This window comes from Amblyomma maculatum, chromosome 4 (assembly GCF_055883805.1).
Source record: "Amblyomma maculatum isolate TAMU_Amacu chromosome 4, ASM5588380v1, whole genome shotgun sequence".
Lineage (NCBI taxonomy): Eukaryota > Metazoa > Arthropoda > Arachnida > Ixodida > Ixodidae > Amblyomma > Amblyomma maculatum.
In genome coordinates, this window is record NC_139347.1 from 69321268 (window position 1) to 69348857 (window position 27590).

General features: G+C 47.9%; 1 protein-coding gene across 1 annotated transcript; it reads left to right on the plus strand.

Annotated features, from left to right (window-relative positions):
• The first annotated feature begins 161 nt into the window (after positions 1–161).
• On the plus strand, positions 162–27506 carry LOC146191333 (neprilysin-1-like). Its single transcript, XM_084599913.1, has 16 exons — positions 162–274; positions 868–995; positions 2054–2122; positions 2220–2390; positions 3454–3800; positions 11676–11834; positions 13502–13623; positions 16140–16368; positions 17504–17680; positions 19984–20084; positions 20164–20222; positions 20783–20834; positions 21964–22031; positions 22943–23226; positions 25111–25184; positions 27407–27506. The coding sequence occupies exons 1-16, from the start codon at positions 162–164 to the stop codon at positions 27504–27506; spliced, it is 2253 nt and encodes a 750-aa protein (XP_084456039.1).
• Positions 27507–27590: the final 84 nt, after the last annotated feature.

The window sequence follows — 27590 nt, forward strand, 5'->3', positions numbered from 1 at the left end:
GGTGCTTCGGTGCACGCGCCATGGCATGGGAGCACTGAGGGGGCGGCCGGCATCGCGAGCGCCGCTTCGGAACTACTGCGAGTCTCGCTGAGCCCGTATGGCCTGACCGAGGAGCCAGACAAGCTGCCAGGCACACGCTGAGTACACAGATCGACGTCGTCATGTCCACCTTCACCTCGGAACGGCGCAACACGACCACCACCGCCACCGCCGCCACCGCCACCACCACCACACCCCATGTCTCGGCGACGGCCAGACCGCCGCCTCGGACATGGTGAGCGAGCACCACAGCGATAGGTGCAGAGCTTCTGCCTATAGTCGTAGACAGAGAACTGACTCGTTGGGATCGCGGGTAGACCGACGCGGCTACTCCTCAACAGGCCTGCCTGCATGCTTGCAGTGAGGGATTGGCGTGGCAAAGCTGTAAGGACGTCACCGCGCCATCATGAGCCTATTCGAGGCCACAGAGGAGGAGGAATGTGCCTCACCAGTAGGCTTGTTTCACGCGTGCTTGGCTTCACTTGCATTTATACTCGTCTCCCGGTGCTGCTCACGCTGCCCACGCCGTTATAACAGCTGTTATAGCAGCGTTATGAGTTATAACAGCTGCAAATAAAGTTGGTAAGAGCATGAATTGCTGTGAAAAATAGTGCTTATATATTGAAAATAAAAAAGCGTCGAGTTTTATTTTGATCTCATGTGTAAAAAACTGCAGCAGCCCAGTTAGGAAGCTGTCTCGTTTCACTCTATTTTTCCTTACCTAATAGCTTTTCATTGCTCATTGTCTTCTTTTATTGGTCGTGTATCTAAAGCGGCAGTTGTCGAAAGGTAAACATTGTCATGCGGCTCACTTGTCTGCGACCGCAGGCTGGACATGATCGAGGAGAGCCCCAACCGACGCAAAATCGAGGTCGGACTCATCACCAGCATTTGCCTGGTGCTGCTCATCGTCTTGTCCCTCACTCTCTTCGTGGTGCTCACGCTGCAGACCAACCGTGAGTTGGGAGCATGCAGGGCACAGCCCGCACGTGACTAGCTAGGCCGTGGTGGGCAGGCTTGGATGTAGTCTTCATTAGCAGAGTAAATGAGTAGAACTAAGTAGTTGGGCTAAGTAGCTAAAATAGGAAGGTTGCTTAATAATGCAAAGTGGTAAACTTAGTTTCATGTAAATGCTACACTAATGTAATATGTGGCGGCTATTAGCGGTCGTATATAAAGCCGCCAAACTATTGCCTTGAATGCACGCACCTCGGTAATTTAAACGGGACGAGCTCGGTTCGCAACCAAAAGGGCAGAGGTTCTATTATGCTTGAACACCCTTCTTTTAACATGCAGAGTTTTCTTCCTTCAAAGCGTCTTTTTTCTGAGACACTTTGAAAGACTGAGGTTGCGACCCTGTGGACAATGTCACAACCGCTGAGAACTCCCTGCCGAAGCATCCTACTGACTCGGCCAGGTCACGTGGTTTTGCAATGTCACACACACCGCTAATCAATAAGATCGCTAGGCCATGTCACGTACCACCTGCCACGGCAACTACCACTCAGCTGCAAAATTTCCTGATTGGTCGAGAGATAGGCGATGTTACAAGGTCATTTGACCTTGAGGGCGATGAATGAATGGCGGGGTGCTTGACATGGCGAGACCAGTACTTTCGTAGCAGACACAGGACGTTACCCACTAGTCAGGTATTTTCATTTTCAAGTACCCCAGTGCCATCACATCAATATAAGAGCGCTTTTAAACAATACCGGAGGCGGGACGACTCAGGTCTTATTCTCGAGACACCATGCACGAAGTGCGCCACTTGTCACGTCAGTCATCAGTGAACATTCTGGAGTCAGCGCTGCGTCAAATTATTGGCAACCTTTGGTTTCAACACGCATTTGTTACTCCATGCACTGTGAGCCATGGGTGTAAAATGCTAATTGTAGGTCAAACCGGTTAACAAGCCTCCATTGCACGGTCCTGTACACGGTGCGAATACCTTTTTTATCCCAGCCGCCATTCATTCAAAGTCAGGCCTTCTATCCTTCCCTCTCTTCTTTTTCAGCCGTGAACAAGGCACCGCTAAATCTCCAGAATGCAGTCTTTTGCGAGAACGCAACGTGCTTCGAGCAAGGTATGGTTGGCAATGAGTCGCTTGCTCCTCCTCATTTTGTGTACAGCGCTGAACAGCACGCGCCGATGGCCGGCGTGTATGATGACAACGTTCGCAGCTCGTCGCGTCATGGGCTACGTGGAGTGGAGCCGCGAGCCCTGCGACGACTTCTACACGTACGCGTGCAAGGGTTACCACGTGAGCGTGGCCAACTCGGCATCCAAGTACCCCATCACACAGGGTGCCCAGGAGCAGCTCAGGGCGGCCGTCGAAGAGGTGCTCGCCAATTGTGAGTCACTGGCTCTCTTTCTTTACCCACCACAAAGACTGATTCGCCTAATGGCGTTTTCAAACACTTTGTTTCCAGGCAGGAATAAAAATAAACTTTGGGTGAAAGCCAGGCGCAGGTTGCACTGGATATATTGTGGGAGTGATGAAACATCGGGCAGACTGTGAGAGGTAGGGGCTCGTGAATGCTAAACATTGCGAACGCAAAATGTTGATCTCAAGATCATCGAGGGCCTTTCACAAAAGCGAGCATAATCTTCTTCAAAGTAACTGTCGAATAGCGCTTATGTAGGTACCAGACTCAGCAGAATTTGTGCGCATTTTTGCCTAAATAATTAGGAAATATTTTTAACTCCGCCGCTTTCGTCGAAACGGACGAATACATGACTTGCGGCCGCATATTGCTTCTAATTATTGATGTACGTCTCCGATATATGCGAGGAAACTCGTCCCTAGAGAAATAAATAAATTGGGAGACAGCTGTGCTCCGCTTTCAAGAGTATGATGCGACATCGTTAATTTCTATCGTCAGCGCGCCTCATCATTAATGGCTATCTTCAGCTGCTACATTCGCCTCTCACCGATATGCGCTTTACTATTAGCTTGATGAAAATATTAATTAGTTCCTCTCTAATGCCACACATACCCATTAGCATACAGCATACGTCGTTAGCTGCGGCGTTATGTGAAAGACTGCCCGACGTAGGCATTCAGTAATTGGACAACACCGACCCACGCTGCTATCCCTATAGGAGTTTGCGCGTGAGGCAGTCATTGACACCGAAATTTGACCTTCCCGTCCCTACTACCTCACTCCCTTGAATAGGCCTTCGTGCCAGCTTCATTGATTATTAAAGACCACTCACTCACTCACTCACTCCACTCACTCCACTCACTCTACTCACTCCACTCACTCACTCACTCACTCACTCACTCACTCACTCACTCACTCACTCACTCACTCGTTCACAGTGCCCATTGAAGGTTATCGTGAGCAGACTTGCTGCCATGTGTAGTCAACCCCACGTACTCATCGACCGATCATCGCCTGCCTCGTGTTACAGGGCATGCCAACATGAAGCCCACGGACAACTTCTACCTGCGCTATGGGGTGAACCTGTTTCAGGAGTGCATGCAGGGTGTGACCGATGCCAAGGAGCAGCTGCAGAGCGTGTTCGCCGACATGACGTACAACCACAAGCCTTTCTTCCTCCCCAAGAGCTTCGACCTGGAGCCGCACACGCTGGCATCCCGCGTGGGCCGCAACTTCTGGTTCTTCCCTCTTATCACGGTGCGCAAGGACGTCGACCTCGAGAACCGCCAGCGCATGATCGTGCACCTGGACGAGCCGGAGCTGTCGGCGCCCCGGGCGCTCTTTGAGGACGCCGAATTCCAGCGCGAATACCTGCAGGTGGGTATCTCTAGGTTGCGCACGTCTTCGCGGCCACCACTCTGTGGAACAGCCGTAAAGTTCCAGTCGTTCAGCACTGTTAACCGTGCCTCATCACCGCTTTGAGTTGAGCAAAACTATCTTAATGAAATGTGATTGAAAACAGTGGCAGTTTAGGTTACCAGTCCTACCTCAAATCTCAATTCTTGAGTGACGTATGGGAATTAGACTGCTTTAAAGCGACGCTTTTGAAGGCAGTGCAGTCCTGATAGTTAAACATGCCTGAAACGATCATGCTCTTCAAGCAAAACAACAAGAAAATCTGTGGTTACTCGAGCCTTTATGTGTATATATATATATATATATATATATATATATATATATATATATATATATATATATTTACATAGCCTCATACATCATACATAGCCTCGCCGGGGTGGCGCAGACCACTGTGCCCAAGGACGCGGGATCGAATAGAATCCCGGCCCTCGGCGGCCGCTTTTCGATGGAGGCGAAAATCAAGGCGTCCGTGTGCTGTGCGATGTCAGTGCACGTTAAAGAACCCCAGGTGGTCGAAATTTCCGGAGTCCTCCACTGCGGCGCATCTCATAGCCTGAGTCGCTTTGGGACGTTAAACCCCAGACACCCAACCAACCATATATATATATATATATATATATATATATATATATATATATATATATATATATATATATATATATATATATATATATATATTGAGATGTTGGATTTAATAGTTCGTTTGAACGTCTAGCGCTGCCAGTAATTCGGGCAGAGCAGGGTCGAATTGCCAGCCGCAGGGCACAGCTTCAGCACGAGAGATGGGCGCCAGAGCCAAGCGATGGTGATGGCGATGCCGCAGCATTTTCCGTTCTTTGTCTTCTTTACATTTCCCCCACGTGAAGAAGTCGCCATCCTGGCGACTCAGGGAGAAGAGACGACCAGAGGGTTGTAATATGGCTTGAGGCGGCTAACGTGGACAATCTCGCGGCCGCGACGGCGGTGGTCGGAAGAAGGGGTGACTGGCTCGATGACGTAGTTCACAGGGGATGTGCGTTCCAAGACGCGATAAGGTCCGTGGTATTTGGTGTCTAGTTTGTTGGTGGCAGGAACGCATAGCCAAACGAAGCTGTCGGCCTGGAACGTGGGAGCAGGAGTATCGGTATCATGCTGATCTTTGCGATAGCCTTGAGTGTTGGAGGTAAACGTGCGAGCTAGCTGACGGCATTCCTCGGCCTTCTGTACAATGTCTGACAAAGCACTGTACTCAGAGGCATCTGGATGGTATGGCAAAATTGTGTCCAGAGTACATGATGGTTCACGGCCGTATAAGAGGAAGAAGGGCGAAAAACCAGTTGTTGCTTGGGTGGCAGTGTTGTACGCGAACGTTACGAATGGCAGTACTTGGTCCCAGTTCGAGCTTCCAGATTCAGATGTAACATACATTGCGAGCATGTCCCCAAGCGTACGGTTGAAGCGCTCCGTGAGGCCATTTGTTTGCGGGTGGTACGCAGTTGTAGCTCGATGTATCGATTTACAAGACGACAGGAGCTCTTGGACTACTTCGGAAAGAAAGACATGACCTCTATCACTCAGTAGCTCGCGGGGGGCGCCGTGTCGAAGAATGAAGTGGTGCAGAAGAAAATGGGCTACCTCTCGAGCCGTCGCCGCGGGAAGTGCAGCAGTCTCGGCGTAACGGGTCAGGTGGTCGACGGCGACGATGACCCATCGATTACCAGCGGCACTGCATGGTAGCGGACCATAGAGGTCGATTCCCACGCGATCAAACGGGCGAGCTGGACACGGTAAAGGCTGAAGAGGGCCAGCAGGGTGGCGAGAAATCTTGCGTTGTTGACAGGCGGTACAAGAGCGAATGTAGCGACGTACGAAATTGTACATTCCCCGCCAGTAGTACCTTTGACGAATTCGATCATATGTTTTGAGGACGCCGGCATGAGCGCTTTGCGGGTCACTATGATGGTGGGCACAAACCTTTGAGCGGAGGTGGCGCGGAATGACAAGAAGCCACGTTCTGCCGTCTGAGTTGTAGTTCCTTCGGTAGAGAAGGCCTTCCCGAATGGCGAAATGGGAGGCCTGTCGGCGGAGTGCCCGAGGATGCGTAGCCGCGGAAGTAGTGCCAAGGATATCTAGCAGGTTAGAAACCCAAGGATCTTGTCGTTGCTCGAAAGGCATATCCTCAATGGTGAGTGCTGACAAGAGTGTTTGAGGAGGGGACGATGAGTTAGGCGAGCACACCGGTGACCGAGACAGAGCGTCGGCGTCAGAGTGCTTGCGGCCAGAGCGGTACACTACACGGATGTCGTATTCCTGAAGCCTGAGAGCCCAGCGCCCGAGACGGCCAGACGGATCCTTGAGAGACGCGAGCCAGCAGAGAGCGTGATGATCTGTAACTACCTCGAAGGAGTGGCCGTATAAGTAAGGGCGGAACTTCGTTACAGCCCACACGATTGCTAAGCACTCCTTTTCGGTAACGGAGTAGTTGGACTCGGCTTTGGTGAGAGCACGGCTGGCGTAGGCGACAACGTATTCGGAGAAGCCAGGCTTGCGCTGGGCGAGGACGGCGCCGAGGCCGACACCACTGGCATCGGTGTGAAGTTCTGTAGGTGCAGTAGGGTCGTAATGGCGAAGGATTGGCGGTGACGTTAGAACATTGCGCAGTGTCGCGAATGCATCATCGCAGGCTGGCGACCAAGAGGAGAGGTTAGGGGTGCCTTTCAAGAGCTGTGTAAGGGGGGCTATAATGGTTGCGAAATTCCGAACAAAACGACGAAAGTACGAGCAGAGGCCCACGAAGCTTCGCAGTTGTTTCAAAGTGGTCGGTTTCGGAAAGTCAGCGACGGCGCGCAGCTTCTCAGGATCAGGCAGAACTCCATCTTTACACACAACATGTCCGAGTATTGTGAGCTGGCGGGCACCAAAGCGGCACTTTTTGAGGTTCAGTTGAAGACCGGCGCGGGTTAGGCAGGTGAAGACCTGGCGAAGTCGAGTCAGGTGGGTCGGGAAGTCGGTTGAAAAGACGACGATATCATCAAGGTAGCATAAACAGATGTTCCATTTCAGGCCGCGCAGTACAGTGTCCATCATTCTTTCAAATGTGGCTGGGGCGTTACAGAGTCCGAATGGCATAACATTAAATTCGTATAGTCCGTCTGGAGTAATAAAGGCGGTCTTAGGACGATCCGCCTCTGCCATGGGCACCTGCCAATACCCGGAGCGTAAATCGAGTGAGGAAAAGAATTCTGCGCCTTGCAAGCAGTCTAGGGCATCGTCGATTCGTGGGAGGGGGTACACATCACGACGAGTGATTTTGTTGAGACGGCGATAATCAACACAAAATCGTATGGAGCCATCCTTCTTTTTAACTAGGACCACAGGAGACGACCATGGGCTACAGGATTCTCTAATTATTCCGCGTTGGAGCATGTCATCGACTTGTTGGGCAATAACACGGCGCTCAGTCGGCGACACACGATACGGCCGCTGATGGAGAGGTGGATGAGCGCCAGTGTCGATGAGGTGGGAAATGGTCGTCGTGCGGCCCAAGGAAGATTGCGGGATGTCGAAGGAGGAGCGGAATTGGTGTAGAAGGTCAAGAAGTTGCTCGCGGTGGCGCGGCTCTAGAGCGCTGTCCACAGAATGGTCAAAAAGGTCCCGCTGTAGCGGATCGGAAGCCACACGAGTTGGGGTCAAGGCGTCAACTTGGCAAACAGGGAATGACACATCATCAAAGGCGAACAGAAGGTCCACGGGCTCGATGCGGCCAAGGCACTCCCCTTCGATCAACATAGCGGGAGACGCAAGAGGATTGGCTACCAGAAGTGTGCTAGCGCCGTTGTTCATGTCAAGGACGGCAAACGGCAGCGGTAAGTGGCGGCGGCGGCAGACAACGTTAGAGGGCACAAAGAGGACTGTCGCGGCGGTGGTAAAAGAGGCAGTGAGGGGAACCAGAACAGCGCTTCCGGGTGGGATGGTTGTGTCATGAGCTACGAGGAGTTTGGTCGCAAAACGAGGACACGGCTCGTGGAACAGGGCATCAGACGGTGCATCACTCGATTCAATGAGCTCTACTTGAGGACTGGCGCAGTCAATGATAGCATGATGCTGGGACAGGAAATCCCAGCCGAGAATGACGTCATGAGAACATGTGGGGAGAACGACGAATTCGATGATGTACAAGGCTGCAGCAATGACGACGCGAGCAGTGCAGATAGCTGTCGGCTGTACACTGTGAGCGGATGCGGTACGAAGCGATAGTCCCTCGAGAGGCGTAGTCACTTTTCGGAGGGAGCGGCAGAGTTTTTGGCTGATAACTGATACAGCGGCACCGGTGTCGACGAGCGCAAGAGTATGAACACCTTCAACGATGACAGCAGTAACATTCGCGGGATTAAGACGAGGACTTTGAAATTCTGTCGAATACGCAGTTCGTGCCTCGCGAACTGCGGCGGTTAGTTTTCCGGCTGAGTAGCGGGTCGTCGGCGCATTGGCGAAATGGAGCGGCGACGTGGTGATGGCGAACGTCGAGGCAGGAAGTCCGGAGGGTCAGGGGATGCTGTTGGAGGACCCGATGGGACGGGGAATTGGGGGGCCAAATAAGGTGGCGCAGGCCGCGCAGCAAAGGCCATATTTATTCGGCGCCGGCAGTAGCGTGTAGTGTGCCCAGGGATGCCGCAGTGGTAGCAAATAGGCCTGTTGTCTGCAGTGCGCCATGGAGATGGTGTCTGACGCAAGGGGGGAGCAAACGCTGTTGGTGCCGAACGCATAGGGGGCGAAGCATAGGCATATGCTGGCTCAGGAGGTGGACTTGAAGTAACTTCGGCATATGAGCGACGCAATACCTGGGGAGGAGCCGGCGCGAATGCTGGAGCATAGCTCAGTGGCGCAACGCCGGACGATGAAATTGTGGGCGTGGGGAACGGCATTGAGGGTGCGACCGGAGGTGATTGAGGAACAGAATTAGGGAGGACTTCAGATACATGCTGTTGGATTGCACGGCGAAGCTCCGGAACAAGGCCAGTTGGTGACGACTCCTTAACATATGGCTGCAGGGACAGTTGTCGTGCGACCTCCTGACGTACAAAAGCCTTGATGTTTTCAGAGAGGCTAGATGACTCCCTCTCCGCGGCTAGTCCAGCAAGTGATGCTTGAGGCTGGCGAATCAAAACACGCTCCTTGCGGAGTTCGTCGTAGCTTTGACATAGGTCGTAGATTTCCTTGACCGTCGTGGGGCCTTTGGCGACGAGCATGTTGAAAGCGCCGTCATCAATTCCTATGAGGACATGACGTATCTTAACGGCCTCGGTCATGGTCGGGTCAACGCGACGACACATATCAACAATGTCCTCAATGTAACTGGTGAACGTTTCACCGGGTAGCTGCAGTCGCGACCGAAGACGCTGTTCCGCGCGGAGTTTTCGGACGGCGGGGCGGCCAAAGACATCAGAAAATTTCGTCTTGAAACTCGCCCAGGTAGTAAAGTCCGACTCGTGGTTTCTAAACCACAGATTAGCGACGTCGCTCAAGTAAAAGATGACATTGGTGAGCTTACGGTTGTCGTCCCAGTTATTGTGACGGCTGACCCGTTCGTAAGTGGTCAGCCAATCGTCGACGTCGTCATCGCTGCTTCCACTGAAGGTAGCGGGGTCCCGTTGACGAATCGCACCTGTGCAGGTGACGGGCGGAGGTAGGTGCAATGAAGTCGGCTCCGTCATTGGTGTAGTCAACGTTCTGCTGCGAAGTTCCAGGGCGAGATGGGTACAGGGAACCTCAGATTGACCTCCACCAAGTGAGATGTGGATTTAATAGTTCGTTTGAACGTCTAGCGCTGCCAGTAATTCGGGCAGAGCAGGGTCGAATTGCCAGCCGCAGGGCACAGCTTCAGCACGAGAGATGGGCGCCAGAGCCAAGCGATGGTGATGGCGATGCCGCAGCATTTTCCGTTCTTTGTCTTCTTTACAATATATATATATATATATATATATATATATATATATATATATATATATATATATATATATATATATATATATATATATAAAGAACCAAAGTGGGCGTGTCGCCGTTTTAGGGGGAGGGGGGAGGGGCAAGACCGGAGAGGAAAGTGCACAGCAAAGCGAGAGTCAGCTAAGTAAGAAAGACCTCGCCGGGATATTTCCGAGTGTAGCGGAAGCGCCGCAATGAGAGGCCGCAATCGGGAAAACAGCAACATGTGATTGCAATAAATTCTGCTGAACATGAAGAGAGACACCGCCAAAAGCGTAAGAAAAAAATGACAGGAAGAAAGACAAGCGCCTCAAGTTGCGGCGGGAACTGAAGTTTTTCTTTCCCAAAGCACAATGTGTGTTCCATGAAGCTGTTGACGCTTTTTGGTCAGAGCTAAGACAAACTCGCGAGGTACAGTGACAAAAGAAAGGCGACGAGCACGCAACCGGGACCGGGCGACCCGTCCTGGACGCGCTTCCCTCTCATTTTCCAGGTTTTCTTCACTGTTGCGCTGCCGAAGTGCCACATTTTGCACCCCAGGCGGTCCGCATGGCGGCTTCGCTTTGAGTTAGCAATGCGGTCTTGACAAGGTCTGCGCTCTTCGCAGTCAGATAGCCGTAGTTCTAAACTGTACTTCAGCTTGCAGTGTTTGTTTCATAGGAACACATACAAATGGTGTCAGGAAGGGGCTGTTCGATAGCCCTCTGCATTGCAGCCTGCCAAATTGTCTGCCTTGCTTCCTTACAGAAACAGTACCAAGCAAAAAAGAGAGAATCATAAGAACGGAAAGGCAGGGAGTGCATGCAAAAAGAGTGCAAAGAATCCGGAGCCTGTAACCCTCAACTTTAGTCTGGCTTTTGGCACGGCGGGAGTTAAAAGCAAAAGAACGGAGCTGAACGTAGGCGCGAAGCGCGAAATCGGTGAATACAAGCGGCAAAAGCGATCTCAGTTAATCCAAGCCGTGAGGGACTGGGCCCAAGTTAAACTAGGCCTCAGCCTCGCCAGGTCAGCGGTAGCATCGATACTACACAAAACTCTGATAAATGGCTCAATGTCGGCATCGCAGCGTCAGCCACAGTCCGACAACACCCAGCACAGTTCGAAGAAATGGAGCCCGCCTTGTTAATGTGGTTCGGGAATGTGGGCACGAATGGTACTGTCGTGAGCGACGAAATGCTTCAAGAGAAGGCTCGCTGCCTCGGCAGCATTATGGGTGCGGTACCGTTCCTTCTCCTCCGTCTTGATAGTTTTAGCTGCGGTGACTTACGAAATGTTTTGTTCACCAAAACAGTGTGATGTTTACTAAGAAAAAATATTCTACGCTCTGTATAGGCGTTAGCCGCGTGACTGACTTCAGCTACTCAAGAGGATGGCTGACAAGGTTTAAGAACAGACATGGCATTTCGAGTAGACGGATTCATAGAGAAGAGGATAGCATCGACGCTCGGCTGTTTCCTCGTCTCAGGAGAATCTCAAGCAGCTACGTAGCGGCTATCAAATTTTGTTCTGTCAAATTTTGAGTCCAGTGCACACCGCTATGTACAAAAGCAGTCATTAATTACAATTTCTTTCTCAATACAATCTTTTTCGTTCTTTTTTCATGACTCGTTATTATGAATAACTCGCTTTATGGATAGGTTTGGTCAGAAACCAAAGTGTCCACAATAACGAGGCACGACATATAATAAGCCGTTTCGTAGTTGTAGGCATACATATAGTTTCATCAAGCGTGGTTTCCTCGTGAGGTCACAAAAGCAAGAAGCATATTCGTGCTGGTTATTACGATGATCGGTAAGCTCACCCATTTGCGACGCTAAATTTACACAGTAGCTATAGGCATTCAAGCGTTGCTTACGCGATGTTCTGCAGGCGATCCATGACTTGGCTATCACGCTCGGGTTCGACAACGTCAACGAGACGGCGCGCATATTCAAGCTGGAGCAGATGCTCTCCAAGGGCACCACCAGCCCCCGCGCTAGAGCACCCTACTACAAGAAGGTCAAACTCGGCTCGCTTTTCCTTGACAAGGTAACTGCTAACATATGTGGCACATGGATGTAGTTTAGGAGTTTAGGAGCCAGCGATAGCGTCGAACCGTGAAGAACAGACACCTATAAAAAAAATGTTAAATAAATGATACGCAAAGAAAGGTTGAATACTATACCGCATGAAAATTTCTTTGGTAAAGCAATGTTGTACGCTATCTGTGTTCTGTTCTTTTTTTTTTTTCTTTTTTTTTTTTGACGCGGCAAAGTATTATACGCAATTTTACCGTGTATTTTTGTGCCTGTTTTGTTCTCAAGTGCCTAGAGCTGCATTTGACTTCACACACTAAAAAATTTCAAATAACGCTATGCTTCTAGGATCCCGACTGATCTTGCAGTAGAAGGAAACATAAAAACGAAGCAAGCAGATAAATAAATGTTTGGATGAATGAGGTATCAAATGTCACCGTTGCACAACACTGCCACTATATTAAACCTCACTGAGCTCTGCGTCTTCTATTTTAAGGCTCATTTCTATTTTAAGGCTTCTATGTTTAGGCTTTTTGATGGCTCATACTGTGGACCGTTCGCAGAACGGTGTCACATTTTCGTACGCAGTCCAAACACGGGCATACGCAGCCTTAATGATACCGAACAGAAAATGAAAGGCGCAGTATCTGTCACACTTGTTCCGTGGACACCTGAACCGTGTCGTAGAGAGAGGAAGGAAGGTGCGAGTGAAAGTGGAAAGAGAGAAAGAAGAGCCGTATGAACAAATGTGACAGATACTGTGTCTTTAACACACAATGTCATCGTAGGACTGTTGCTATGTGGTTCAGGTTTCCACAGGAAACATTAGGCAAAGGCGCAAGGAGCGATGCGACCACAGCCAATGCCATCTAGAATCCCCGCCACAGCAAAAATGCGAATTTGCGGCTAGTGTAGTTGGGCGGAAGAAGGAGGTGGTGAAGGGTGGCAGTTCCTGACCCTACGGGGCTGGGATGGTAGGTCAACGCCGCTTGCGGTGGGGGCTTGCCAGCCACCGAATTTTATCTGTTGTAGGCCGTCATTGCACCCGCTACCGCTTCGGTGGTGGTGGACGACAGCCGTTGTTGCGGCGCACGTCTTTCTCTATCTCTTCTTTTTTTTTCTTCTCTATTTTATCTTTAGTCTGTACGAGGCAGCGGAGGTGGCTCAGCTACAGAGCCATTAGCAGGCCCGTACATTTTCTTTTCCTTCTTCCTACAGCCACAACAACAGTGTAGTTCTCGCTACAAAATAATTGGTTCACACGAAATAAAGGTGCAGTATCCCTTGCACTTGTTCTGTGAACACCTGAACACTGTCATTGAGGAAGAGATGAAGGTGGGAGTGAAATTGGAAAGATTTGTGCGAGAGATGTGTTATATTCCGTGAGATTCCGCGAGGTGTGCTTGCCTAGCGTTCCTGCCATCTGCAATCCCAAATTTGAACGCGCACCAAGGAGCGCCACGCGCAGGCGGGATAGTGTACCGTCCAAACACACCGGAGAAAGTATGACAGATACTGCGCCTTTCCTTTAATGTAAACCAATTAGAATTATATATAACACTGCAAAGAACACCTATAATAGACAAACGATGAGAGGCAAGTCATGTGAGAGGAAGGGTAGGCTTTCGCCTTAAGAGACATCTAAGAGACCCTCTAACTTGTTTTTCTCCGGTGTCACAGTGGAACATCTACATGTACCTGAGCAACGTGCTTGGCGAGAACATGTCTCCCGAGGACGAAGTGGCGCTTCGCTCCGAGAAATACTTCTCACGCTTCCTGAAGTCACTGAAAACCACTGAATGGTGAGTTCACACGCCTAGAACAGCTATTATTCAGCAGACGTTCGTCAGTACAGCGATAAATTCAACTTAACACTAAACTTGAACCATTTTCGCGGCATCTTAGAATCCGATTGACGGGTGTCAACGCTATTTTTACAGTTTTGAGCTATGCATCCGTGACGAGCCTAAAACCGTCTACACAGAGACAAGTAGTTACGTATATGTTCTCGCAAAAAAAAAAAAAAAAAAGTGTGGCCCTTCGGGATGAGGCTTGTCAGTGAGGCGATTGCGACGGTGTGGACCGTCCTCTTTACTGAAACTGCTTCCCTACAAGCCCCACAACAGTGGCGCAGTGGTTAAGATGCCTGACTACTGTGGCTGAGTATCCGAATTCGAACCCAATCACCGGCAGCTGCGTTTCGATAGAGACGAAACGGAGAGGCGTCCGTGTGCTATGCGATGTCAGTGCATGTTAAAGATCCTCAGGTGGTCGAATTTACTCCGAAGTCCTTCCACTACGGCACCCGTTTTTCTTTCTGCTTTAACTTCCATCATTCTTCCTTCCGTTACGACGTGGTTTGGGTATTCACACTGAGAGAGAGAAAGAGAATGACAGGTACTGCTTCTTTCCTTTCCTTTAAATCAATTTTATCACCTGCGAGGCCTGGAAACAATGTTTCACCGCAGGCGCAAAAGCATAAGGTGAAGCCCGCTTGCCGTCTGTGATTGTGTTAGCATCGCAGAGCACTTTGTACTGCCCAGTCATGGCTGAGGCTAGCGCTGCGCCCTGTTAAGTCCTCTTGTTCATACTTCATGTTTTCTCAATGTCTCAGCTATTTATAAGCACCAACATGTTACCTCTAATTCACTCCGAAGCCCTGCACTACAGCACCCGCGTTAACTTCGGGTTAGGAAGGGCAAGAGGGGGTGAAGAGTGGCTGTTCCTGGCCCTACGGGGCTGGGACGGTAGGTCAACGCCGCTTGCGACGGGGGCTAGCCAGCCACCGAACTTTTATCTGTTGTAGGCCGTCATTGCACCCGCTACCACTTAGGTGGTGGACGACGGCTACTGCGGCATGCGTCTTTCTCTCCCTCTTCTTTTTCTTTCTTCTCTACTTTCTCTCTCTGTCCGCACGAGGCAGCGGAGGTGGCTCAGCTACAGAGCCAGTAGCAGGCCCGTGAAATTTTTTTGTCTTCTTCCCACAGCCACAACAACGGCTTTAACTTCCACCATTCTTCCTTCCCTTACTGCGTGGTTTAGGTGTCCACACACAGAGAGAGAGAGTGACAGGTAGTGCGTCTTTCCTTTCCAGTAAACCAATTTTATCACCTGCGAGACCTGGAATTATGTTTCACCACAGGCGCAGAAGCAAAAGGTGAAGCCCGCTTGCCGTCTGTGAATGAGTGTTAGCGTCGCAGAGCACTTTGTACTGCCCAGTCATGGTTGAGGCTAGCGCTGCGCCCTGTTAAGTCCCCTTGTTTATACGTCATGTTTTCTCAATGTCTCAGCCATTTAGAAGCACCAACAAGTCATTTCGAATTTACTCCGAAGCCCTTCACTACGGCGCCCGTTTCTCTTTCCGCGTTAACTTCCACCATTCTTCCTTCCGTTACTAAGTGGTTTAGGTATTTACACTGAGAGAGAGAAAGAGAGTGACAGGTACTGTTTCTTTTCTTTCCTGTAAACCAATTTTATCACCTGCGAGACCTGGAATTATTGTTTCACCCCAGGCGCAGAAGCATAAGGTGAAGCCCGCTTGCCGTCTGTGATAGTGTTAGCATCGCTGAGCACTTTGTGCTGCCCAGTCATGGATGAGGCTAGCGCTGCGCCCTGTTAAGCCCTCTTGTTCATACTTCATATTTTCTCAATGTCTCAGCCATTTACAAACACCAACTAGGTGCCTATATAACAGATCGTAACACTAAGGAACCAAAAGCAATCATGACCACTGGCCTACAAGCCGGCACCTTTCACTGTAGCCCGATCTGAATGTGCAGAGCATCACCCTTGAACTGATAAACAGCGAAAGAGCTCAGGCCTCTACTGGAGCCATGTTACTATAAGTGGCGTGTGCTATGTTGCTTGCTTTTATTGACATTATTTTCATCTCATATCTAAAACATCGTAACGGCTATCTCTGGGATCTCGCACTGCATAATATGTACTACATAGCGTAAACGTTTGTCAATAGCTTTTCGAAGCATCGTGAGAAAGCAAAGAAGGTGTGCACGAATGCACGGACCTATCGCGCAAGCGGTTTAGCTCGTGCCGTACTGTGCACAGAAGCTTAAGCGTATGGGGACTGTACTTTATTATTTAGCTCTATCGCACGCTACGAAGGCTCTTTGCGCCACATTTTTTAAAGCTCTGTAGTACGCTGACGTCGGTACAGTAGACCCTCCGACGCGTAGTTTTTCCTGCTTGTACCACATTCTTTCACAGCACTGCGTTGTAATAGCAGGCATGCCACCTTCTCAAGGGGTGTTATTGCGCGAGTATATTGACGGCTTTTGCATGTCCTCGGCTCCCTGCGCAGGGGAACGGTGAACAACTACATCGTATTCCGGCTGGTGCAGTTCCTAAGCCCACTGCTGATGCCCAAGGAGTCCAAGATCCTGCAGTTCATGTACAAGTACGGTCATGCTCTGCGACCTCCGCCTTCCAAGCGCACCCGGTGTCTGGACATCATGGAGCCGTATTTCAAGCCGCTGCTGCTCACGGCAGCCAAGATTACCTTCAAGGACACCGAAGCCAAGCGCTCAGAGGTGAGTCGGGGCAGCAAGCATGCATTCACAACGATGAACTTAATTCTCTCAAATCCGGGCACATACATACATACATACATACATACATACATACATACATACATACATACATACATACATACATACATACATACATACATACATACATACATACATACATACATACATACATACATACATACATACATACATACATACATACATACATACATACATACATACATACATACATACATACATACATACATACATACATACATACATACATACATACATACATACATACATACATACATACATACATACATACATACATACATACATACATACATACATACATACATACATACATACATACATACATACATACATACATACATACACACACACACACACACACACACACACACACACACACACATACATACATACATACATACATACATACATACATACATACATACATACATACATACATACATACATACATACATACACACACACACACACACACACACACACACACACACACACACACACACACATACATACATACATACATACATACATACATACATACATACATACATACATACATACATACATACATACATACATACATACATACATACATACATACATACATACATACATACATACATACATGCATGCATGCATGCATGCATGCATGCATGCATGTATGTATGTATGTATGTATGTATGTATGTATGTATGTATGTATGTATGTATGTATGTATGTATGTATGTATGTATGTGTGCCCGGATTTGAGAGAATTGATAAAACGTCCCATAGTGAACGCGTGGAGTAGACGATGTTAATAATGCATAGAAAGATCAATAATATCTGACCACTTAGGAGAAGTAGTGCAGCGCTATTCTAATACTTCTCGTGGTGCTGCGGTGTTTATCCGCTGATTTCATCATGAACTAAAATTCTCGAGGAAGAAGTTATTCTGCAGTAAGGTTACCAACGTAAGAAGCCATTATATCCAATTGTCTTCCCCTTGTCATCAGCGAGAGCATTTATGCTGCTGTTATTAGCGCATGCAACAGCGCGAAGCAACAAGATAATAATGCGAGACAAAGCCACGGTATTTTCGCCCGCTACACGCAGGCCAGCCGCGCCATCGCCAACCTGAAGGAGTCGTTCAAGCGCATGTCCATCAATTCCTTCTACCCGCACACGGAGCAGAGCACACTCAACAACAAGCTGCGGCGAATGCGCATCTACTACTTTTACCCATACGAGACCAAGGAGTACCAGTACATGAAGCAGTGGTACCGCTCATGGGTAAGCTTCCTCGCACTGCAGCCTGTCCAAAAAGGTTACTTTCTTACACACCATGTGGTAACCACCAACCACCAGAATTACATTTTTACGAAATCAATCAATTAATTAATCGAGTGAGTGATCAATCAATAGATAGTCAAGTGGGCACAATCAATTCATCGAGCGAGCAATCTACTCATATTTATGTCTAAGGCATGGTTTAAGAATATTAAGTGTTGACACTCACCATCCGCCATGGTGGAGAGCGCGCACAGGTGATGCTCGCTCTGTAGTGTTTCCGCCGACCACAGCAATGCTACTGTGCGATGCAAAGGCAAAGAAGACGAGGTTGCGAAGCCATTCAAGACACAAAACGTCGTGTACAGCTTGCGTTTCAGGTTGCGCTTAGCTGTGTTTTGTGCTGCCTACGTGCAATACAGAACATTAGGTGGGCGCCGTGTACGACCAAGTTTTGCTCAGACCTAGGTGTTTTTTTTTTTTTGTTTTTTTTTTTTGTAACGGTTTGGTTCCACTCACGATGATCGTCGCCAATTGACGGCTGTTGCCGCTCATGCGCGTGGTGGCTATTATATGTTGTTTACAACGCACCTGCAACGTCCAGACAGGCCCAAAGCCCGAATAAATGGGATAATGATATAGAAGTATTTCTTTATACAACTACAATTCGGCCAATCAGACATGCGTGGATCGAGTGCCCTTTTCTAAATCCCCGTCGGAGTGTACTCATCTGGAACTGTGGCGCCAGGCAATCGTCAAAGCAGATAGGACATTGCAACCGAGTAACCATGCCTTTTGTGCAAAAAACAGCCCGTCTACACCCTCCAATATTTGACCTGAACTCGCGAGCGTCGACGATGGATGAATGGATGGAATATAGGAGCGTCCCCTTTGAAACGGGGTGGTAGCAGTAGCTATCATGCTCATTTTTCTCCCTATATCTTAATTATTGTTTTAGATTGGTTAACTATACCATCACTCTATTTATTAAATTTTAGTTTCTAGATTACTAACATTATGTCATAACCTGCGCGAAAATACGTGCGTGCGGTGCGCACTATGAGCAGTCTGCTGCAGCCTCTGCCTGGCTGTTCAGGGAGCCGGACCCCACACACGCTTCCTTTGAGCACCATTGTCATCTTCATCACTTTTATTTTTTTAATGTTGTCATCAAGTTATAAATAAAGGGTCAAGTGGTAGCACTTGAACTGGATGGAATGCGATATACATCCACTGATTATACTGTGTGCGTATCAGAACTTTTTTCTTTTTCCTATAGTTCACACATCACTTCCCTGCCGAAAAAAAAAAAGAATATAGTTATCTCTCAGTGCAAGTTCTGCTGATTATTAAAGAGACGCCTTACTAATGTCTTACCAGAAATATTTTTTTATTTTCTCGAGAGCAAAGGCAAACGAAAATTAAAGCCTCAATAAGGATTTCTTTCATAGGTAAGAAAGCAGATAAAAGGTGTTGTACAACATGAAGTGCAATAGCAACGACGTCTGATCAAATTATTTCGCTTATCAGTTCACACCTTTCATTCGTACAGGAAAGAAGGCGGCACCACATTCCCCTTGCTAATCTTTTCTCAAGGGCGTGCAGAAAGCGGAAGAAAAATGATAAAGGGCCAAAAAAAAAAAAAACAGGGTTGGGTTCGGTTCCCGTAACAGCCTGGCCGAGGAAATCTGCACCAGGCTTTTCACCGCATTGCCGCTGTGCTCCGTCATACGGCGCTTATTGACTCGGCGGTCGACGCTCACGCGTTCAAGTAAAGAAAAAAAAAGGAGGGGGGGGGGGGGGGGTGCAAACCAAAGCACCGAATGTTCCCATATTATCTGCAGTATGGCGGTCACAGCTCCACGGCTTCACGAGACCCCGTGTGGGGTTGGCACCTGCCTGCGATTAAAATATGCTTGAACACATATCTAGCTGTGCCGTCAGGCGGAGTGTTTACAGCCAAATGGTTCTTGCATCGTGGCCTGAACTTAGCGTAAAAGTACGCGTGACTGCCCTCGTAGTCGAGCGTGGAGCTATGCAGGAACATAGACACAAACCTGGCAGCGGATAAAAGCCCGAATAGAATCTAAAGAAGGTTTCAAATTCAAGTCATAATAAGGCTCATGGACATTGAACGTTCTACAATACACATTTATTAACTAATTTTCGCTCATTGTTTCGCTTAGAAGACCAGGTGTGTCTTGCGCGTGAGATGTAAAAGTTTGATGGTGAAAACTCTTTCTAAAGTCATTTAACCGTCGTGCCGTTTTACGAACGTATTTTCCATTGGCCATTCCAAAACGCAGAAAAAGCTACAGTACAAGTATGGACAAATTGTCAAGAGCTTCCGAAACGCTGGATTTGAATTCGCCAAGTCACAAGCGCACAAGACCATCCAGGATTTCGAGTAAGGATTCGCCAATGGGGCGATTGAACTACAAAGACCCTCGAACGAAGTTCTGAATTTTCTCTGCTTGCTTACGCAGATGGAAGGGTTCCGTATTCCAGCAGGACCCGTTCTACGACGCGGACAACAACGCACTTTGTGAGTCGTTTTGCATTTGATAGTTTCGATACCTTATTTGAATTTCTTTCTTGGCGGGAGCATAGGCCCCAAAAGGAACTAGTTTTTATTTATAATTGCGGGCAGCGTTATAAACTGGGCGACGATTATTCTGGGTTCATACCAAAACATTTGCATTTCATTAAAGTTATACATACTATTTGTGTGCGCCAGAACAATCGTTTAGGTGCATCACAAGAGGAGATCTTGCCTTTTCTATTTCAACCGTAACAATTGTGTCAAAAATCAATCCTATTTCAGGTACATAGCTGATGTTGTTTATGGAAGATTTTGATTGACTACGTGTTTGTTTCCTAGTTCAATGCTTGAAATGTTTTATGCTTTGTTGCATGTTCTGCTAAGAATGAAATATTTTAACCTGCGAAAAAGTAGCCACGAGTGTCGGTCTATGTTGATGGTCGCTGCACTTGACTCTACAGCTGCCTTTTTTCCCTTTGGAGTAAATAACTTTTTTTTTTTTTAGGTTGAGAATTTTTGTAGTTTCCTGAATGTACGTACATCATTTTTATTTCTTTTTTTAGATATTCCTGCAAGCTTGTTTGAGCCACCACTGTATTATGGGGACTCATTCTTGTAAGTTGACGCTATATTGTTATACCCTGTTATGTCTTGGGACGCTATATTGTTATGACAATATTAACCATGTCAAGGATACTACGAGCAGCGTTCTCACTTATTTTCATTGGTCCACCGCTTAAGTGTAAAAAAAGCGCATTGAAATTTTATCTAAATTCTGTAGCTTATTGGGCTGATTATGGCCGTATATCTCTCCTTCTTTTGCTTCTTTCCTTTCCTTCCAGTTTCTCCTCTTCCCTATTTATCCTTCATTTTTTCCTCTCCTAACAGTTTTTGACAACAGTTCGTATTAAGCATTACTAGCCTCATGAGGCTGAATTCTGTCGACGACCGTTGTTGTGGCCGAGAGATGGTCCCAAAAAGATGTCATCGTGACATCTTTGAACGAGGCGCATGCGCTGCGTCGATATATGGTGCATGCATATAGGGTGACGTCATGATGCCGACACGGCACACGTGAAAGCACTATACTGTGGGGGATGCAGGCATGGAAGGAGAAAAAAAGCGGTGCGTGCTTATTGACGTCATCTGACAAATACCCATTAGTGTAAGGTTTGGTTTGGTTTGTGGGGTTTAACGTGCCAAAGCGAGACGCCGTAGTGGAGGCCTCCAGAAATTTCGACCACCTGGGGTTATTTAAAGCGCACTGACATTGCACAGTACACGGGCGCCTTGCTTTTCGCCTCTCTTAGTGTAAAGAGAGCCGCGACAGCGACGCTTAAAGGCGAAGCGCTCTGCAGTGCGCTACATATAGATGAGAGGCCGGGGCGAGAGCAGCCACCCAGCCAATGAGAACACGAGCAAAGTTGGGATAAAATAGAGAACAAATTGCTGCCACACTGCAACTAGTAGTCTCCAGTCTTCGCTGTGCAACTCGAAGTTATGAATGCATACCGGTGTTCGTGGACATCAAACCACGCACACGCACCATCTCGCAGGATGAAGAAACCCGGCCGCGCAAAAAGTAATGCTTTCACATTCACGTACGTAAGCAGTCTGAAGTGTCTCTGCCGAATTAGGTGAAATTGGCTGATTTCTACCCGCTTTAGAATAGTGGTGCGGCAAGGCCTCTTATTTACCTCAAACTATAATACGATCTGACCAACATCTCGGCATTTTCACACAGGCCTTTCTCGATACCCATGTACGGCTGGAGAATCGGTGTGAAGATGTTCCAGGCCATCGACTACCGGGGTAAGATGATGCGTTCTATCGGCATTGTTATTGATGTCTGACTCCCTGTCAGTCGTATAGTGCGTACGTTGAATGGTGAATACAGTGTGACAGGCGATGGAGAACTTGGGTGACACGGTAAGATTTGTAGAAAAATAGCTTGCTGCATTCCGGAATGACTGGAGACAAGGAAACTTAATTTAGAAATAATGACTGTTAATGCTCTTAACTGGGCTAGTTAATGCTAGCACCATGCCTTAATTTATAACTTGAGATTAACAGCACCGGAGGGATATGTTCAGTCAGAGCCGAAACTGACTTTCGATCAATTCAATTCGGGAACTTCATTAGCTTGGTTATGAAGTCTCACCACCAAGCTACCTTTTGACAAGGCTCCTAAATTAAAGACGGAAGAAGATACCTTGGCACTACGAAAGCAGATGTAGGGTCCCCGATAAAGCCTCAGATCACCAATTAAGATTGCTCTTGTTTATTACAAGCCGGACGTGATCAGCGCACAAGCCATAATGTATATAAGCTTGATAACATCACCTTGCGTATTCCGCCTGTGGTTTGGTTTGGTTTGGTTTTGGGGTTTAACGTCCCCAAGCAACTCAGGCTATGAGAGACGCCGTAGTGGAGGACTCCGGAAATTTTGTCCACCTGGGGTTCTTTAACGTGCACTGACATCGCACAGCACACGGGCGCCTAGCTTTTCGCCTCCGTCGAAAAGCGGCCGCCGATGCCGGGATTCGACCCCGCGTCCTTGGGCACAGTAGTCGAACGCCCTAACAACACCGTGGCCCTAACCATTGCGCCACCCCGGCGGGGTTATTCCGCTTGTATCCTGCAAGGATAAATGGAACGTCTCGAGGTTAAGATGTCTTCTTTCGCGTTCGTTATTAGGATCAAGGTGTCGCAACTCTCCGCAGGTCGCACCATCACGGACAGCGCCCAGTACCGCAACTGGTGGGGCGAGACACTGATGGCGCGCTACAGCGAGGTGGAAAAGTGTTTCCGCGTCGCACACGGCTCGCTCAAGCTGGCCGATGACTCGGAGTTGTACGACCACATCGCCGACAGTGCTGTGGTCATCGTGCTCTTCCGCGAGTACAAGCGCGTCGTCCAGTCCCGCGTCGGACCCGAAAAGGACATTCGATTGCGGGACATCAAACAGTTCTCCGGAGACAACCTCTTCTTTCTCTCGTTGGCCCACGTGAGTTCGCGAAATGCTTAAAGTGAAGCCTTGGATATACGTCAGCAAGGAAGGTAGTGAGGCCCTATATAAAATATGCGAACCAAAGAGAATTCAGTGCGAGATCTGTATACTAAAGCATGAGACGTCTTGTTTGAGCTAACCTGGTATGCTGTTGTCGCGTTACTATGCTAGGAGAAGCTATAGTAGTTAAAGAAGGCAACAATACAGCGCCGCTGCTGAAGATGGGAAAAGAGAGGGACAAACACATGCGCTGACTAGCAACTAAGCAGTGGCTAACTAAGCAACTAAGCAGACTAAAATCAAGCAACGTCACTGATTAAGTTAAGCATGTTCCTTAGGGAATAAAGTTATCGACGGGCTGCTGATGCAGGTGTCTCGTAACCTTTGTATATTGGAAGCCTCAGGAATGCGCCTCGAGGTCTCATTTTTATATCAGGTGATTGTAGTGGTCCGATTGAGTTGTGGTTCGCAATGTTTACACTTTGTGCAATGCATTACAAGATGATTTCTGCGTAACCTGTTCCCTATATTTTTATGTTCACGTAGTCGATCATTGGTGCAGCGTCCCGTCTCAGCGAAGCAAAAATGGCCACGTGACGTCGGGATCTTGTAAAAATGTGCATGTGTTTGTCCCCCTCTTGTCCCGTCTTCAGTGGCGCTGTTTTATTCCCTTCCCTTCATCAACATGAGTCAACCAGCCCGTATTCGCCCTGTTCTAGAACAGGTAATTGATATGCAGCTGCACAGTAAAACTGCGCAGCTTCATGAAAGCTTCGCAGTGTAGAAGCAATTGGTCCAAACCCAAAGATCGACACGTGGACTGCTGCATAACCAAGGTAATCAATCCTATGGGCATGATCATGCACCAATATAAACAGTGACCCCACGTAGCGCACAGCACAGATCTAAACTACAATGCGCCCCACTAGTGCACCCTGCTAGTTCAAGCTCTTTAAAAAAGTCTATTCTTTCTTCTTCTCTTTCTCGCGGCACCACAGTGCACTTTTCATGTTCTATTTGGACAGACGCACACGGCTGCAGACTTCCCCATCTTGTCTTCTTTTGGCTTTTACAAACAGCGTTGCATAGACGCAGTTTCACAATAGAATGTAAAAGCACAGTGTATTTAACTACTTTGGCACCTTTTCTTACTTCTTGTGCGATCACCATGGGTTCCAGTACCCGCAGAAAGCTATACTCACGTCGTGAGTGGGTTATTTCACAACTTGCGTGATTTGCAGTCCACATTAAATTCCGCCAGAATTTCGGTTCACTCATTCGCCTCAATGAAGTTTTTGACAGTCCAAGACTGATTCCAATCTGATAAATTTGAATGATAGAACAAACGCCCACTTAGATAATTCAGCGGCTAGGAGTTTGGCTGCCTGTTCCAAAACGTTGCAAATTCGATTCCGATCCTTTTAATTGAAACGGAAGCCAAAACTGCCATGAACCGAGATTTTAGTGTTCCCTCCACTATGTTTCGTTGTCCACTCTTTGCCCACTGTGTAGCTTCTGCACATAGAAACTGCTATCGGCCGAATAAGTCAACTGCAGGACATTTGACTATATGTCCAATCGACCCAGCCCTACGCCAGCTGCGGCGAAGTTATCCACTTCCGAACCTCTGCTGTCAACCTGAATATCCACTGCCCGCTACTGTGCTTCTTTAGAATCTTTCCTAAGCGACAACCGGTCAAACAAGCTCGTTTGTCCTTCTTGGCCTCAGCCAAGATTTATTGATACTTGACCCACTCTGTTCTGGTGATAATTTAATTTCTAGCCCATTAGCTAGCTCTCAGTTTTCTTCCTCACGGGGTATTAATTAAAAGAGTCATTAATCGAGACAAAAGGTCTGGTGTTTCTGTTTTAATATTTCAGGGCGTGTGCACACGGATTTTCAACGATGCGTCGCAAGTGCAGAAGAAAGGTGGAAAGCGCACTGCTCAGGAGAGGTGAGGCTGCTGTCGAATTTTTACCCACTTACGTAGCATATTCTTAATGCGGCGCTGAAGTTCACAATAGAAAGCTTTAGCACTGAGCCCTAGACGCACAACACAATCTGGGAGTCACTGCTTATGTGAATAATGATAGACTGTGCTAAAATTCGAATGTTTGAAGAAAAGCATACGACGTGCACGAGTCTCAAATGATTCCGCGCATTTGAAATGCTAAGCCGCTTGCAAAAACCGCACCGAGTGGCACGCAAAGAATTGGCTATTTTCGCGAATGCAATGAATCTCAAAGCCCCCAGAAACATGAATCAAATTGTTCATCACCTACTCCTTTGCTACAAACAGGAGAGAGGGTGTCTTCTCTCTACTCTCTTTCTGTTGACTGTTGCATTTCAAGTGGAATATTCACACGAGGCAGCTCTGCCAGTAGGGATGAGCATGATGTCGTCGGCCGGCAGAACTACTTTCGCAACGCTACATTGGAACAGTCGCCAGCCAGGAGGTACTACAGCGATGTCCAAATTTATGGAGCATAGCACAAGCTGAGAGCCAGTCAGACACACAAACACGCACACACAAAAGGTCCCTAATCCCCGCCTAGGAGGGTGGGAAGAGGCTATTGTTTGTTTCAGCTTAGCGAGTGGCCCCTCTCCGCAAACTCAATATACATCACCACTCTGCCCCTCCGAGAGGTGACGTCAGTCACGTGATGCGCACTGGCTCTCGCTTGGTTACAGCTAGGTGGCCTGTGTGAATACCGCTTTAGACATGCTGCACTTCGTTCCATATAGAGCCTTCGCGATAAATTTCGCCATTGTTCCAAAGTAAGCCTTTGGTGAAACCAGATATGAAACGGATATCGATCCGTTGCTATACCTGGCCTCTTCCAGGTCTCAATATGTTCCTATTTTCCTCCTCTACTGGTTCTTGTCAATGTAGAAATGAACTGAAAAAAAAAATGAAATAAAAAACGTTTGCTAAAAGTAAAATACAATGTTGTCTGTACCAGTGAAGCTGTCTGCCCAAAATCCTGACAAAAAGATGTAGTAAGCTGAAATTTGTAGTAATGGGATAAGCATTATAAAACAATGCAACGGAGAATATGTCTGATTTGTCCTCCGTGTCTGCTGAGCTACTGCTTCCTCAACAAAGCAAGTTCAAGATGTTATTTTACTGCTTGCACAAACCGAGTTAACGAAAATGGCTGCTCATTGGAGTGGGACTGCCACAGTTCGAGCAGCGAACACACCGTTTCCCGCTCTTTGTTCATTCCCGTACTTTTGCTGTCTCACTTTCCGCTATTGTATATAATTCTTTGCTACGCTCTTGGCTGCTCAGACTTTGAGAGAAGTATTTTGCTCACCCTTCCCAAATTAATTCTGTGCCTTACGAACTTCGTCCACGATCTGTACAAAAAGAAATGAATATACAGCCTTATTAAAAGATATTCAAGCCACAGAGTTTGCTGTCGAGTTGTGCATACTCTGTCGCATTGTAGAAGGTACCGCGCGAAGACAAACAACAGGACGAAAAGGAAGAAGACCTCGCAGACGAGCGCTAGTCTCTATGGTATCTTGTTTTCTTCTTTTGCTTGTCGATAAAGAAGTATTCTTCCTTAATAATTCACAATTTTGTCATAAGTTCAATGCGGGGGAGGGATCATTTTCGGTAAGGTTTCTTCGTGTAGTTGTGGCTTGTTTCTTTACAGCCATTGCAATGTGTTTTGCGCAAGTGCTCGTGTCTCGTTTGTAGCACATGAATGAGTTGTAAAAAAAGTCTGTGTGTTCGTAATACAAAAAAAAAAGTATTTACGAAAGAAAGAAAACACAGCGCTTGTCTGCGTGGTCTTCTTCCTTTTCGTCCTTTTGTTTTCGCGCCGTGCCTTCCACAATGAACCAGTACCAACTTGCTCAACTGTCCATCCTTCTTCATACTTGGCGTTTACGGCATACCAGAAGTTGGGAACCTCTGGGTGGGAAGCAAGAGTTCATATAGCACTCGGCTGCACAACTCAAAAACAAGGCGATATTATGGCCTTAATACTTCTGACAAAGGCTTTGCTAGCTGTAATGCAAGGCCATGACGCTAGCCAAGGACTCGAGCGGTAAAGTCGTCACCATGAACAACCAGCTAGTCCAATCCCAAGAACAAAGTTAACTTTTCGCTTTCGCCGCGTTCGAAACATTAAGCGTCATGTTTACGTCTCCGCGCCTGCCGCGCAGGTTGAACATGGCGCTGACTCACTGGCCCAAGTTCAAGAGCCTCTACGAATGTCCATCGAGCGCCCACATGGTCCCACAACGAAGATGCATGTTCTGGTAGACGGGCCACAGCGGGTCCTAAAGTCACCCTTGGTCACCACTGCAGCGAATACAACTTGTTCCCCTTTCAATGAGCACCACGAAT

What these genes read in the sequence shown, in the direction of transcription:
- LOC146191333 (XM_084599913.1), top strand. Translation starts at nt 162, where the DNA reads ATGTCCACCTTCACCTCGGAACGGCGCAACACGACCACCACCGCCACC. An exon ending in CCAGGCCATCGACTACCGGG is followed by an intron (nt 22,032 to 22,942) that starts GTAAGATGATGC and finishes AACTCTCCGCAG; the next exon opens with GTCGCACCATCACGGACAGC. An exon ending in TCTTTCTCTCGTTGGCCCAC is followed by an intron (nt 23,227 to 25,110) that starts GTGAGTTCGCGA and finishes TTAATATTTCAG; the next exon opens with GGCGTGTGCACACGGATTTT.